Source organism: Kogia breviceps, chromosome 1, assembly GCF_026419965.1.
Source record: "Kogia breviceps isolate mKogBre1 chromosome 1, mKogBre1 haplotype 1, whole genome shotgun sequence".
NCBI lineage: Eukaryota > Metazoa > Chordata > Mammalia > Artiodactyla > Physeteridae > Kogia > Kogia breviceps.
The window spans coordinates 190,524,765-190,539,345 of NC_081310.1; the positions used below are offsets into that span (position 1 = coordinate 190,524,765).

Consider the following 14,581-nt stretch of genomic DNA (forward strand, 5'->3'; position numbering starts at 1 on the left):
CATTCCCTCTTAGCAGGGACTGGGGCTCGGGTTTCCCACCTCTTCAGAAGGATGCTGTTTCGGACCCAGGATTTGGGATCTCATGGTCTGTGGCAGAACAAGTTCAGCTTCATGCCCCTGGTGCAGACCACACCTTTTCGATTTCCTCTACCCTCTGGACTTCAGGCCTAGTTCTCTTTGTTTGGTAGGGCTCACTACAGTGATCGAATTTTTATACCCTTGTCAGATTTTTCACAAAAATAATTTAATAGATAAGAAAAGAATACTATGCCAACCCACGTGGCCCAATTTTTGTTTGGAAAACAGTCCCTGTGCCCATAAAAAGGAAAGGACTGCCAAATCCAATCTCCTCCCAGCCCCGTCCCCACGCCCACGGGGTCCTGGGCTGGGGGGAGGGCGCTGGGAGGCCAGGGAACCTTCCAGCAAAAACGTCAGGCCTGAGTTGGAACCTGGTGTCCAGTCTGGCTCTGGCAAGGGGCTGGCCATGTGCTCACCTAACTGAGCCATTTCCTCCTAGACTGGGGCAAGTTTCCTGCCCAGAGGGAACCAAGCACACTCCCAGGCAGAGGGGGGCTGGGTTCTGTATTGGGGGAGGGGCATCCACAGGCACTTCCCCCACCTCAGCTATTCTGGGGCTGAAAGGCCCCTCCTGGGGGCGGGATAGAGAGCAGGGGATCAGAAGTTGGGCTCTAACTGTCTGTTGGTGGCCATTCCTGGAGGAAGGAGCTGAAACCGCCCCGTCTGGCCTAGGGGCCAGCCTGTCCCTGTATCTCAGGTGCACCCAGGGTGGGGAGTGGAATCCTAGGCCAGACTCTGTCTGCTCCAAAGCGGTAGACTCTGGGTGAGCACGGTGGGCTTTGCTGAGAAGTGGGACCCTTTAGAGCCTGGAATCCTCGAAGAACCTTCTCCGGGTCCCACCTCCTCCCCAGTGCCTCCCTTGCCTCTCCCAGACAACCCGACCCTCACAACCCCTTTGGAAGCCCCCTGGCTGGCAGTCTCCTTTGCTCAGTGGGGTCCCTCCTGGGAAAGGGCCCTTGAGTTGGGGCCCTCAATCCCCATGGACACAAACTGCCTTGTGGGCTGGGTGCCTGGGCCAGGAGAACATGGGTGTGGGTAGAGAGCCTCAGGCTAACCTGGACAAAAGGTGGTGGGAACAACATTCCAGAACCCACCAGGAATGGACCTGCCATGTTTTTTATGCCCACCTCTGTTAGTTCCCCTGGCCCCAATTCTTCAACAACAAGTGGGTAGCAGGGAACATGCATAGCACTTGACCTCTGCGGGTCAGGCTACCTGATTCAAATCCTGCCTTGCCACTAACTAGCTGTGTGTCCTTGAGCAAGTTACTTAGTCTCTCTGAGCCTCGGTTTCTGAATCTAAAAAGGGATAAGAGTACCTGCCTGTTGGGGCTGATGTTAAAATGAAATGAGATAATAAAAATGCTCAGCGCAGTGCCCAGCACACGGTAGTTGTTCTTCTGACAGGCTCAGAGAGGGGCAGTGGCCTACCCAAGGCCACACAGCAGGTAAGCAGAGGAGCTGGTACCCAACCTTCTTCCATATACTCTGTGGCCTTCATGAGGTGGGCCCTGCAGGGGATACAAGGCTGAAGGATCCTCGTGTCAGGGTCAGAGGCTGGGGACCAAGGGCACCAATAGAGGACTAGGCCTCATACTCCCTCCAGTTGTTTCTTAGCCTAGGATGGGACAGGATGCGGGCATCATCCTCCCAAGAAGCAGGTGAGTCCCAGCCATCCACGCCACCGCATCCCCGTCGCGTCCTCAGCCGCATCAATATTAAATTCCTGAACCCCAGGGACCCAGCTGGCCCATATCCCAGGGAGCCTGCCTCAGTCGGAGAGCTCTGTGGCCTTAGAAAAGCCTCTTCACCTCTCTGTGTGTTCATGATTCTGAAACAAATTGAGAGAATCACCTTTATTGTTTGAGGAAAGGGCAAGGGAGGTTGGTAAAGGGGGAAGCCATTCTGAGGATACAGTCTCTCCCCATCCCTCAACGCTCCGGGAAGGCAGGGCTGAGGGGCTGTACCGTTGCCCAGCCTGAGAAAAAGAGGGTTAACCCGGCAGCCTCCATGCGTCCCTACCCTCTGAGGGGCCCAGTCCCCTATCCTCCCCTCCCTCCCGGGGGCCCCCAGTGCTCCAGGTGGGGTGCAGCCCTGCCATCGGCCGCCAGGCAGCATCCTGGGGTCGAGGCCTCCAGGTGAGCCCAGGCGGCTCTGAGAGACTCCAGGTCCTTTGCTGAGGTAGTCAGGAGGGGACCGTCCCCTGCGGCTGGGCAGGTGCCGAGGGCTGGGGCTGGCTTGGAGCTGACTTGGAAGGCCTCTGGGACGGAAAATCCTGAGGGCAGGCAGGGAGGAAGTGATGGAGGGCGCCACTCAATTCCCCCATCCCCCAGGGGGGCCTCAGCCTTCCGATTTTCAGGGCCTTCCTCCTGTTCGGGGGCCTTTGGGGCGCTGGATAGGGTGGGGGGGCGCCCGCCCCTTTCCTAGGGACCCTGGCTACCAAGGGGTCAAAAGTTAACCCCAGGTGGGAGAGGGGATTACAGCTGCCTCCAACCCCCACCCCAAGAGAGGTCACCCCGGAAACCTGTCGAGGCTCCCAGGGCTGCCTGGAGCGGGGCTTCGGTGTCCCGGGCACGTTCAGGGAGGAGGTGCCCACCTGTATCTGGCAAAGATCAAACAGGGTGCGGGTGCCCAGCAGGCACCAGAACTCGCCCAGCAGGGAGATGAGGATGCCCAGGAGGTCCAGCCAGCGGCCCACGGTCAGCAGCAGCAGCAGGAGGCCGCACATGCGCACCAGCACCGTCGGGACCTGGCTCTGCAGGCCGGGATGTCGCTGCTGCCCCTCTACAGAGACACGGCCCCTGTTGCGTCTGCCTGTCTGCCTGCCCCGAGGTCCAGCTGAGTTGGCTGCCTGGACCCCTCAGCTCCCCCTCCCGCTTTCCTCGGCACGTGCCTCCCCCTCCCCAGGCAGCCCCGCTCCCTTCCTCCTCACCCCACCCCCACTCTGAGCAACTACAGGGGCGCTTCTTCCCTCCCAGGCCTCACTGCCCACCCAGCCTCCCCCTGCAGTCAGGACGGGAGTCGTCCTGACTCCTCTTTCCTGCACGCCCTCGTCCGATCCGTCAGTAAAGCCCTATGAGCTCCTTCTACCAAGTAGACCTGGGTCCCAGCCCCCTTCATCTCTCACAGCAGGCTCCTCACTGGGCTCCCATCTTCGGATCTTGACCCTACAACTCAGTGTGTACTCAGCGGCCGGTAGCCTTCTCAACGCACTAACGAAATGAAATCATTCCTCTGCTTATAATCCTCCCAGGATTTCCCACTGCCTTTGGAGTAAACTCCAAACTCCTCACCTTGAGGGGTCCTGCCCCATGTGACCGGAGTCCCCTCTCCGACCTCATCTCATCTCTGACTTGGTCCCCCTTGCTCTCTAGCCCCAGCGATCCAAGTTTTCACCAAGCATGCTAGGTTCATTCCCACCTCAGGGCCTTTGCACCTGCTGCTCGGCCTGCCTGACTGCCCTTCCTTGTCCTGACTCTTCCACCCCATCCCTACCCTGCAGCCAGGTGGCTCCTCCTAGAGCCCAGATCTGATCAGGTCACCTTCCCCTGCTTAAAACCCTGCAATGGCTTCTCATCAGACTGCCTTGCCTGGATGATGACAGCTCTCCATCAGGCCCCTGTGAACCCAGCCAGCCTCATCTGCTCCACTTGCCTCCGTGACAGCACTCCGTTCTCACGCCTTGTCTCACTTCTGGGCTTCGGCATTTATGGTTCCCTCTGCCGGGATCTCCTTTGCTCCCTCATCTCTCCCAGGGGCTCCTGCTTATCCCTCAAGGCCCAATTCAAGTACTGTGTCTCCAGGCTCCCCCTGCATGCTGCACCCTTATCTGAGCTGCCCCACTGCATGGCCCCTGCTAGCAGGCTGGGTGCTCTGGGATGGCAGGGGCAGGGGCTGAGTGTCTTTGGCCTCCCCAGGGCCTAGCACAGCGCTGGGCCTGGGTCAGACGGTGGGATGTGAGCGTCGAGTGAATGAACTGCCGCCCGCGACCCTCACCCTGCATGTAGATGACCAGCAGGGTGTAGCAGATGGTGAGCGGCATCCAGAAGCGCACAGCCTCCGAGGTGGTCAGGAAGTCCCGGTTGAGGAGGGCCACGGCTGCCAGGTTGCTCACTACAAAGGTCATGGCCAGGGCGCGGCCCAGCACCCGGGGGAGGCTGCGAGCGCCAGCCAGCAGGACCAGGCAGACCCCACAGTAGTGCTGGCTGCTGTGCAGCTCGTAGATCCGGCAGACGTGGCGGCGGAGGCGCCGGGTGCCCGAGCTGAGCAGCGCGGCCAGCCCCAGGCCCAGCAGCAGGTTCAGCGTGCGGTGCGGGGCGCCCTCCTGCAGGAAGCTCAGGCTGCAGGTCAGCCCGCAGCCCAGCGAGTACTGGCACAGCAGGTACAGCTGCAGCCTCTCGGTGCCCCGGGCGCCCTGGGCGGGGGAGGTGGCAGAGAGGGGCCACGATTGTGTGCGCTCAGGCCCCTCCTCACCGCGCGGGGACCCAGAGGGTGTCAGGGTACACATGGTCCACTCTGTGGGAGGCCAGGGCCCGAAGGAACCTCAAGGGCTGTTCCCGTAGAGGGAACATTGCCTTCAGGTCAAGCCCTACTGGGATCATTTCTTTCAGCTTAATATCAATCATGATTATTACTTGGGATCTATCTGCTTGCTGAAGGGTGGTGGCTCAAAGCCTTCGAGACCCGGGTTCAGAGCCCGACTCTACTTCTTGCTGGCTGTTGGCCACAGATAAGCCACGTAGCATCTCTGAGCCTTAGTTTCCCACGTGTGAGATCGGAATCACAGCAGACTTTTACCCCCAGTGGCTCTGAGGATTAGATGACGCACTCGAAGCACCTAGCACAGCGCCTGGCTCTGGACATCCGGGAGCTGCTGTGTTATCTTCTTGGACTGGGGTGGTGTCCACTCTGAGTGGAGACTCGGCTTTGGCGATGACAACCGGGCCCAGTTTCCTATATTTGGGGGTGAAAACTAGGGCCCAGGGCCGGGCAGTCCTCACCCGCCACCTGCCTGTGGTCTTACCTTGTCCAGGGTAAGCCTCATGGAGACAGCCCGGAGGGAGAACTCGAGCACCACGAGGGCAGCCACCCGGACCCCCACGGCGGTCAGGATCAGGGCCAGCCCTGCCAGGTGCACAGTCTCCAGCGAGGCCCACTGGGCCCGCAGCCGCTCCTTTTCAAGCCACCGCTCCGGGTCACTGTGGAGGCAGAGGGGGGCACGGGCAGAGGGGCAGAACCACCAGCCTCGTCCCTGGAGGGGGTCCCGGGGGCCGGGGAGGCGGGCACTCACTTGGTACAGCCCACGAAGAAGTAGACCTTCAGGAGGTTGTTCAGGATGGAGACGCCGCAGGCCCCGACGAGGCCTGACGGGGTTAGTAGGGAGGGCAGGCAGCTTGGTAGGGTTAGAGGAGGGGGCGGTGGGAGACGCACGTGGGTGGGGTTCGTCTTGCGCGGGGCTGGTGCCCCGGAGGGGGCGGGGCTGAGGGGGAGGGGGGAGGCGCTCACCTTGCAGGAAGGCGTCGAGGAGGCCGGAGCCCCACTCAAAGGAGGGGAGGCTGGGGAGCCAGGAGGGGAGGGACAGCAGGGAGAACATGGCCGCCAGGATCCAGCCCCAGCCTCCGGTCCGGTCTGCGCCAGAGACACCGCAACGTCACCACCACCGGGCAAAGGTGGTGGAGGCGAGGGGAGGGGCTGGGAGGGGTCAAAAGCCTAGGCGAGGGGAAGGGAGGGGAGGGGAGGAGAGCCAGGGCCTTAAACCTTTGGGCTGCTGGGTTAAGACCGCTGCCCAGGGGCTCCCCATTTGGGCAGCATGGGGTGGGGGGCATCTCTGGGTGGGCTGGTCTCTGTCCTGCTTTTCTCAGGACAGAGACCAACCCACCCCTGGGCCTTGCCACCCAGCCCTTCCTGAAGCCCCAGGCCTCGCCTCTTCTGCCCTCCCCCAGCCTCCGGTCTGGGTCCCCCCCTCAGCCCAAGGTCTGGAAGGGGGCGTCTCTCCCGTCACAGCCCGGGGCTGGGATCCAGCTCTGGGCCCTCCCCTCCTGCGCCGTAGGGCAGCCCGCCTTGACGATCCTCCCCGTGTCCACTAGGGGGCAGGCCTCCCTCGGCCTGAGGGGCGGGGCTGGCTCGCCCCAGTTCTTTTGGATCCTCCTTTCTCAGACCGAGGAGAGCCAAGGGTGTGGGTTCAGGGGTCGGGAGACTGAGGCTGCCAGCAGAAGGGAGTCGTTGAAGTAGACAAAATAGAAAACTTTATTGGTTTGGAGTGTGCAGCAGGGCTTCCCCGGGGGAGCAGCTCTTTGCAGACATGGGGTGGGGCAGGGAAGGTAGTTCAGGCTGCTAGACCTCTCCAGCCACTCCTGCCCCTTCAGGGCCTCAGCATCCACTGCCGTAGCACAAAGGTCGGTGCAGGCCTTAGGAACACGCCCATGGTGGGAGGGTGGCTGCAGCGTGGGCAAAGAGCCTGGGATGAGGCCGCCCAGCTCTACTACCTTGGGCAAGTCACTTCCTTTCCCGGGACCTGAGTCAGCTCACCTGAACAATGGGCCCCATCAAGCGCTACCTTTCAGGACTGTCGTGAGAATCTGTGCAAGTGTCCACAGTGCTGGGCCCCTAGGAGACCCTCGGTAAAAGCCCTCAGTTGATGCGCTGAATTGTGTCCCCTCCCCCTCTCCCTCCCCAGATTCCTATATTGAAGTTCTAACCTCAGAACGTGACTCTTTGGAGACAGGGTCCTAAAGAAAGCAATTCTCAAAGGAAGTACTGATGAGTAAGTTAACATGAGGTCATTAAGGGTGGATCCTAATCCAATATGCCTGGTGGCCTTATAAGAAGGGACTAGGACACAGACACACAGAGGGAAGACCACGTGGGGACATGCAGAAGACGGCCGTCTACAAGCCAAGAAGAGAGGCCTCAGAGGAAACCAACCCTGCCGACACCTTGATCAGACATCTGGCCTCCAGAATTATGAGAAAATAACGTTCTGTGGTTTAAGCCGCCTAGTCTGAGGTCCTCTGTGACGGCGGCCCTGGCAGTCTAACACAGATGATGACATTACGGCCTTACGGTGCTCCCCAGGGCCTCCCCGCGTGTACAGTGATCCCTCAGGGGCACCCCAGCACCCATGGTCCTGGCTCTTGCCAAGGGCACAGGTCTGGGCTGGGCAGAGCTGGGTTCTCTGCCCCTTCAAAGCTGTGTGGCTTTGGTCAAAGCACTTCACCTTTCTGAGCCCCGGCTTCCGAATCAGTAACAGAGCATTTTACCGTCTCCCACTGTGTGAGGACTAAGCGAGCTGGTGCACGTAAGTGGCCCAGCTCCGTGGTGATTTTCACACCCTGGAGCGGTTATTATAACAATGAGATAAGGTTACCCAGGACAGAGAGGGAAGAGAAGCTTTCTGGAGATTCAAGGCGGATCCGTTGGCCCTGGGCCCTGGGTGGGCCATGGGGCTGGGTTGACCACCGCTGTCTACACTCTCCCCGAACCGTCGGCACGGCCTGGGCGGGCTCCGGGACGGCCATTCCCAGGTGGAGCGGGCCGTCGCTTCCTGCCAAGGGCCCGGCTGTGTCAGGGTGAAGGACGCCGCCTAGCTGCCCTGGTGCTGGGCCCGCCCGGCCAGTTTCCGGAGCTCATCCCAGAAGAGCATGCTGAGGATGGTGTGGGGACCCAGGCGCAGGTAGGTGGGGCCCAGACCCTTGTAGAGCGCCAGGGGGCCCTCCTGCCGCCAGATCTTCACCAGGCAGTCGGCGAGGCCGCCATACAGCCGGCCCTGGGGACAGACACAGGGCCGACATCACTACAGGCGTCGTGGGGCCCCGGCTGGCACAATGCGGTGTGTCTGTGCGTAAGGGCTTCTGTGGCACATCACAGAGGGCGCTCCCCCGAGCTCAGCAAATCACATAATAGTAACCCTTCGGGCTGTGAAAGTTCAAAAAGGGCCTCTTCCTCCAGGCAGCCACAGCCCCAGGCCAGCGGCGCAGCTTGGTTAGTGGCACGCAGGTGGATTTCACCGCTAACCCAGCCCGCGGAGGGCGCCTTTGTGTTGGGCACACCTTGCACCAGTGTATGTGACGGCCCCGGCGCGTCTGTGAGGCTGGGGGGTCAGGACTCCATTCCAGTTCGGGCTCCTCCACCTACTGGCTGCGTGACCTCAGGCAAGTCACTTGATCTCTCTGAGCCTGTCTCCTCATCAGGAGAACGAAAGTTGTTGTGAGGACAGACTAGAATCCAGGTGTGAAAATGCTTAGTACATGCTTGGGACACAGGTGTTCAGCAAACAGGCTGAATTAACGTGTGTGTGTGTGTGTGTGTGTGTGTGTGTGTGTGTGTGTGTGCGCGCGTGCGCGTGCGTGCTGGGGGATGCTGTCCAGCTCCCACGCCCTCCCCCACTCTGTCTCCCGCTCACCCTGCCCGCTCCATCCACAGGCTGATTGTACAGCCGCGTGCTGACCACGTCGAAGGGGGTCATGACTGTGACCACAGCGACGCTGCTGATCATGCCCCCGGCCAGGGCCACCAGCCAGCTGTCCTCTGGGAGCCACTGTGGGGACGTACAGGCTGCTGAGCCCTGTAGTGCCCTCCACCCCCCACGTGGTGCCCACCCCCTCCTCTCAGCGCCCGGGGGCTGGAGAAGCTAGGGAAAGGGGGGCAGATGAGGCCCCTCTGGCCACTCCCCGCCCCCACCCCCCCACCGCCCTGAGCTCATTTACAGCTGGAGGGTTCACTGCAGAGTCTCCACTCTTGCTGGACCCGAGGGCCAGAATCACGGCCCAGAGGGCAGAGTTAGGGCCCTTGGCTTTCTTAAGGGGCCTGTCACCAACCCCTGGGCTTCCCTGCGTGGGGTCCAGCTGGAGATGTGGAGGCGCGATCAGGGGCGCGGGTGTCCCCCGCTCCTCACCTGTTGCTTCTGCACCCAGGCCTTGGCGGAGGCGAAGGTGGCCAGCTGAGCAGCCGAGCCGACCATGACCCGGGGCACGGCCCCACCCACACCCCGCCACAGCCCTGCCAGGCCCTGCTGCCGCCAGATGGTCCCCAAGGCATCCAGGACGCTCTGCAGGGAGAGGGCACAGGGTCACCGGGCGGCCCCTGCCCGCCCAGGGTCCCATCCAGCCCACCCAGCCGAGGAAGCTCCGGGGAGTGACGGTCCCCACCTGGTGAGGGTGCTGGTGTCCCACAGCCATCGCGGCCACCGTCTGGGCCTGCAGCTGCGTTTTGACCTGTGAGAGCAGAGGTGACACAGGGCCTGGGGATGGAACCTTAGAAGAGCCTGGACGAGCTGTGTGTGTCGAGGGCACCCCTCCCCGGGCCCTGACACCCAGACCTCCCTGAGCCCACACCTGCAGCTTTGGGGGGCTGGGTGTGGAATAGGGTTGAGCGTGAGGCTCTGGAGTCGGCTTGGGTCTGCATCTGGGTGTGACCTGGGACAAATTACTTAACCTTCTCTCGGCCTGCCTGCTCACCCTTGGAAGGCTGCTCTGGGCCCCAAGAGAGATGATGACTGTAGCATCCAGGCTAGGATGTGGGGCCCCCTCTCTCGATGGAAGCTTTATGCTTAACTTGCACAGGGCACGCAGGAAGACAAGTGACCACGTGGGCCTGAGCCAGCACACCTCCTGCCACCCTCTGCCCCCTCCCCCCGCTCAGGACCAGTGGGCAGGGGCCCCAGGGGAGCAAGGTTCAGGGCGAGGCCCTGGTGCCCTGGACCAAGGGGTAGATTCCAGGCCTGGGCAGGGATGTCCTGGGGAGCAGCCCCACCCCATCTGCTCCACGGAGGCCAGCCCAGGAGGCTGCAGAGCCCCCAGGGGAGCTGGGTCGCAGGGTGGGAGCAGATGGGGACAAGGCACTCACCAGGTAAGCGGGGCTCCCCACGAAGGCACCCAGTGCCCCTGCCACAGCGCCCGCGACCACGGTGCCACCCGGCTGCTGGGCGAGCCCGGCCTGGCATGCCAGGCTGTAGCAGTAGAAGCGGACGCCGTTCATGAGGCCCTGGTAGAGGAGGCCGGCAGCCAGCCCCTTCTGCAGGCCGCACAGCCCATCTGCACGGACCACAGCGACGACGGAGGCCAGAAAGCCCCGGTAGTGCCGAGGGTAGGTGCCCCGGGCCTGCAGCTCCCCCTGCAGCTGCAGCCGCGTCTTCACCACCTCCAGGGGGTTGGTGAAGACACAGGCCAGGCAACAGGCCGAGGCGCCCAGCACCAGGTCCACAGCTGGAGCCACCGTCTCCATGGCCTCCGGGCCAGGGGCCGGCTGTGCCCGTGTCAGGGGCATGGGCACGGGCCCTGGGGTAGCGGTGCTTAGGCTGTCTTCACCCCCACAGGGCCACAGGGCTGGGGACCGAGGGAGCCTGGGGCCATGTCTGGAGGGCAGAGGCCCGGGTCAGAGCGGCCGGCTGCTGCCAGGCGGCCCTACTCTCTCAGGAGTCCACCTGCTCTGCTCCTTCCTGGGAGCCTGGGACACGCCCCCGCCGGCTCTGGACCAATCCCAGCTGCCTGCGTCCCCCACACCTCCCTGCCGGGGAGGGCCTGGACCCTGGGATCTGGGGGAAAGGTCACCGGGGCCCCAAGGGAGACGCGGGGGTGGGGGGGTGTTGGGGGGGGTGGAGGTGGGGCAGAAAGTGCCAATCAGCCAAGACGCCTCCTCCTGCCCCTCTGGTCCTCCAGCCTTCCCTCTGGCCCTGGGGCAAAGGGCTGGTGCTGCTGCCCTCCCTTCGGTTTGGCCAGTCCTGCTGTAGCTCAGGGCCCTGAGCAAGAGGCAGCTGCTTGGAAGGCTCCTCTCAGCAGCTCAGCAACTGGCCCCCCCCGCCCCCCGCCCACCCCCGGTACCCCTGCCACTGTGTGCCGTCCCCTTTCCCGGCCTCAGTCTTCCAGTCTGGCTCCCATGGTCTGTGGTCCCATTGCCAGTGAGAGCAGAGAGCTCCAGAGTCCTGTGGAACCGATCTGGAATCCCAGGAGCTGCTATTATGTGTGCCCTGGGCAAGTCAGTTCCTTTCTTTGCGCTTCAGTCTCTCCATCTGTAAGATGGGGATATGGATACCCACTGCAGAGGTTCTCTGGAGGATTACAGGTGTGTGAAGAACGCCTAGCACAGTGCTTCACTCAGTAACAGGCGGCCCACATCCCCCCCTGCCTGGGGGCCCTGGGTGGGTAGGAGATGGAAAAACAAGGGCCGCTGTGTCTCAAGGAGTGACCTTGTAGCTTTGGTCACTCACCTGGTAAGGACTTGCCCCCTAGTCCTGCCCCTCCTCTTGGTGGGGGCCACTCGTGGGCTGTGGTTCTCTGGAGCAGAGGCCCAGACGTGGGAATGGACCTTTGTGCTTGGTGAGAAGGGACCTCCCAGCCCTGGGCACTACTGTCAGGTGCCAGGCTGCTCAGCTGGGCCGCTGGCACCACCTTGCCCACCTCGGCCTCTGCCCCACGGTACCTCTCTCCTGCCAGGGCCACCCTGCATCACCCAAGTCCCAATCAGAACCAGAGGCAGGGCTGCCCTGCCCAGAACCCCCCACCTCTGTGGCCTCCACACCTGCTTCTTCCAGGTGTCCACCCCTTTCCTCCCAGCTGTGAGGCCCTGGAGGCCGCAGTGCTGGGGCTTGAGGGCTGCAGAGCTCCTCCTAGGCCTGGCAGGCTGGGCACCCTCCGGCCAGCCCCGGGGGAGCAGCTCAACAAGAGGTCTTGGGGACAGCCTGGATTCTCCCGGGTTGATCCCGAGTGGCCGGCACTCAGCCCCCAGATCTGGGGAGGCAGGGCAGGCAGGAGTGCCCTGCCCTGGCAGCGCAGACACGGCCTGGGACTCGAGCTGGTGGCTGCCCTCCCCTGGCCAGTGCAGGAAACAGGAAGGAGGGCAAAGGTCCGGCCAAGAAGCTCCCAGGGCCCGAACTCCTCCACACAGTGAGTGCTGGGGGGCAGCCGCCAGTGACCTGGATGGAAGAGCATTTGCGGAACGGATGAGGAACGAAGGCCCGGGTGGCCTGAGGGGAGGCGCTGGGGATCCCTCACCTCCACCCCGGGCAAAAAGGGTCAGTGACAAGTCTTGGCAACATAACGTGTCTATTTTATTTAAAAAAACAAAACCCAGGCCACCGGACCCCTCCCCCCAGAGGGCCCTCTCGGGAAGGACCTGGCTCCAGCCAGGCAGGGGACACCGGCTGGTGGGCTTTGCTCCCCTCCAAGCCCTCCTCCCTCCCCTTTGCTCCTGGCAAAAGGAGATGGCCTGATCCCTGGGTCCTACAGGCACTGCCAGGTTTGGAGGAGGGGAGGCAGGGGGCCGTGGACATGCAGGGCCTCCTGGTAGCCAGGGAGGGCCATCCCGGCCCCCCTGTGACCCCCGGGGCCCTGGAAGGCAGGGAGCAGTGCGCTTGGGGATGGAGCTAGCGCGGAAAAGACATGCACTGAGACCGCGGTGTTCCAGCTTCCCTCCCAGCCGGGTGAGTGTTCAAACATGAACAGGGATGGCCGGGCACTCAGAGCCCCCAGGGCGGCCTAAGCCTCTGCCCGGGCCCCTGACCCAGGGGAGGAAGAGGGGCTCCTGCCCTCCCAGTCCTTTTGCTCCCCTCGTGGAGTGAGGAGGTGGCCCCGGGGAAGGGGGCCGTGCATCTGCAGAGCCCATAGGGCTCGGACCCTCTGCCCCCAGCACTTCCCAGCTGCCACCTGCCGGGCAGGAGGCCCAGGGTGTTGAGCGCCCGTTCTGGATCTCTGGGAGGGAGACCTTGTCTCAAGCCCCACTCGGTGGTTCTGCTGTCCGGGAACGAGGGTGGGAGCCTGGACCCGAGCAGCCGCTCACGTGCCTCCCTCTCCTGCCCCTCCAGGACGCCAGCCAGCTCCGCCTCAGCACCAGGGGTCCCGGGAGGCTCTGCCCCGGCACAGGCTGTCACTCCGCTGCCAGGCGCTGTGGATGAGGCTCAGGGCGTCCTCGAACTTCTTCTTGTTGGAGGCTTCCTGGATGGCCTTACGGGGGAGGTCCACCTGTGTGGGGCGTGCAGGGAACCTGAGGGCTGTACCAAGAGCCCCCAGGGAGCCGAGGGGCCGTGGGGTCCCGCCGCACCAGGTGTAACCTTGCCCTGGAACTATATCCACACTGCTGAGATCTCCTGCTCCTCAAGGAGGGGCTCAGGCCAACGGGGTGACGCTCCCTGAGCCGCCTCCTTCCAGGGAAGGCCCCGGTTCTTGGAGGAGGGGGCTGGGGGTGGGGCCGGGAGGCGGGCCGTGGAACTCCGCCCAGGGCTGGTCCGGAGCTTCCGCCCCCAGCACGTGCTCAGACTGCGATCTGTCCAGGCATTCGATGAGGCCCGGATGAGGCCCTCTCAGCCTCGTGCTGAGCTCCGTGCCCCCATCATCCATCCGGGCACAGCTCTAGCCCCACCGTAAGCACTTAATGCCGGCTTCTTCATGGGAACTGAGAAGGTCAGGAATGGCGTATCCTGGGCTCTATGCTTAGCTTTAGCCTCACACTCACTGGGAGGCAGGGTCTTGCCCCTTTGGTTTTACGTGTTCAGGTCCGTCCCAGAGCTCCCAGTATGGTGCTGCCCCAGGCCCCCAACTCCTGCCTCGGTCTGTGCCGTGCAGGGCTCCTTTCCCTAGGGAATGGCTCCACTCCACAGGGGCCTGGGCAGCCGGGTACCTGGTAGATGGTTTTCCACCCGGAGTTCAGTGCAGACAGGAATCGGTCCAGTTCAGATGTGCAGCTCAGGTAGATGACCCAGGGTGGGAGGGGCTGCTGGCTGTCCTGGGAAAACTCCTGGGGAGAGCGGGGGGCCCCAGGTGAGCAGACACAGAGCTCCTTCGGCAGGGCCTGCCTCCATCAACCCCCGCGCGGCTCACCAAGACACAGTACTCCTTGCCCGGTTCAGTGGAGACGGCGCTGATGTCGGCCAGCTGGGCGGTGCCCAGGGAGCGGAAGAAGCTGGTCTGGCAGTCCTCATGGCACGTGAAGAGGCGGTCATCCGTGATCACCAGGCAGCAGGGGATGCAGGGGCTGGGAGTTACCCCCTGGGGGATGACCTGAAGGGCACCGGCAGGGCGGAGGGGAGAGGCAAGCTGGAGCTCTCCAGGGCTGGTCTGCACCAGGACTCCCCGCGTCAGGGGCCGGCCAGGCCCTCTGCCCCTCCCTCCAGAGGCCAGGCAGGCTCCGCCCACCTCAGGAGTACAGGGGCCAACAGGGGTGATGGTGGGAATCTCAGGCCACAAGGCGGCCCTAACCTCCAGGGTTCACTCCTGGGCTGGCCCATTAGTCCCATCTTGGTCCTCAGAGGCTGCTGCATGACTCGCGTGGGCTTGGGGAAGGGACCCTGGGGACCCGGGGTGGGGCTGGGAGGTGGTGAGCGCTGGGGCAGGAGGCCCTCACCCCTTTGGACACGGCCTGGCAGAGGTGCTGCATCCAGTCGGCCATCTCAGCCTCGCTGCTGGCGCTCAGCTCCAGGCAGGGCCGGTCGGCGAGGATGACCTGGAAGGCGTGGGGCCGGTCCGTGGTGCTGGATCTCCGACAGCCACCGCACTGCTCCCCCCTGGGCCAGAGGT

At 63.3% G+C, this 14,581-nt stretch overlaps 2 protein-coding genes across 12 annotated transcripts in view; both read right to left on the reverse strand.

The window, feature by feature from the left end:
• Positions 1–1,918: 1,918 nt before the first annotated feature.
• LOC131758568 (solute carrier family 25 member 34) lies at positions 1,919–12,105 on the reverse strand. Of its 8 annotated transcripts, none has more exons than XM_067016832.1 (10): positions 11,592–12,105; positions 9,921–11,082; positions 9,224–9,289; positions 8,971–9,123; positions 8,479–8,613; positions 5,368–5,705; positions 5,101–5,275; positions 4,074–4,491; positions 2,674–2,861; positions 1,919–2,352 (listed from the first exon to the last, which is right to left on the reverse strand). In XM_067016832.1, the coding sequence occupies exons 2-10, from the start codon at positions 10,338–10,340 to the stop codon at positions 2,263–2,265; spliced, it is 1,983 nt and encodes a 660-aa protein (XP_066872933.1). In that variant the 5' UTR covers positions 10,341–11,082; positions 11,592–12,105; the 3' UTR covers positions 1,919–2,262. The 8 variants fall into 8 exon arrangements, 7 of the variants coding, with proteins under 7 accessions (XP_066872933.1, XP_066872931.1, XP_066872940.1 ...); XM_067016830.1 differs by having other exon boundaries at positions 11,281–12,105; XM_067016839.1 differs by having other exon boundaries at positions 5,368–5,440; positions 5,583–5,705; positions 9,921–12,105.
• The window catches only part of PLEKHM2 (pleckstrin homology and RUN domain containing M2), a 40,425-nt gene continuing 37,942 nt past the window's right edge, over positions 12,099–14,581 (reverse strand). For all 4 annotated transcript variants that reach the window (XM_059066367.2, XM_067016798.1, XM_067016818.1 and 1 more), the window contains 4 exons: positions 14,409–14,568; positions 13,886–14,065; positions 13,686–13,802; positions 12,099–13,030 (listed from right to left, as the gene is read on the reverse strand). In XM_059066367.2, coding sequence (XP_058922350.1) covers positions 12,893–13,030; positions 13,686–13,802; positions 13,886–14,065; positions 14,409–14,568 — 595 coding nt within the window. In that variant the 3' untranslated portion in view covers positions 12,099–12,892. The remainder of the gene's footprint in view (positions 13,031–13,685; positions 13,803–13,885; positions 14,066–14,408; positions 14,569–14,581) is intronic.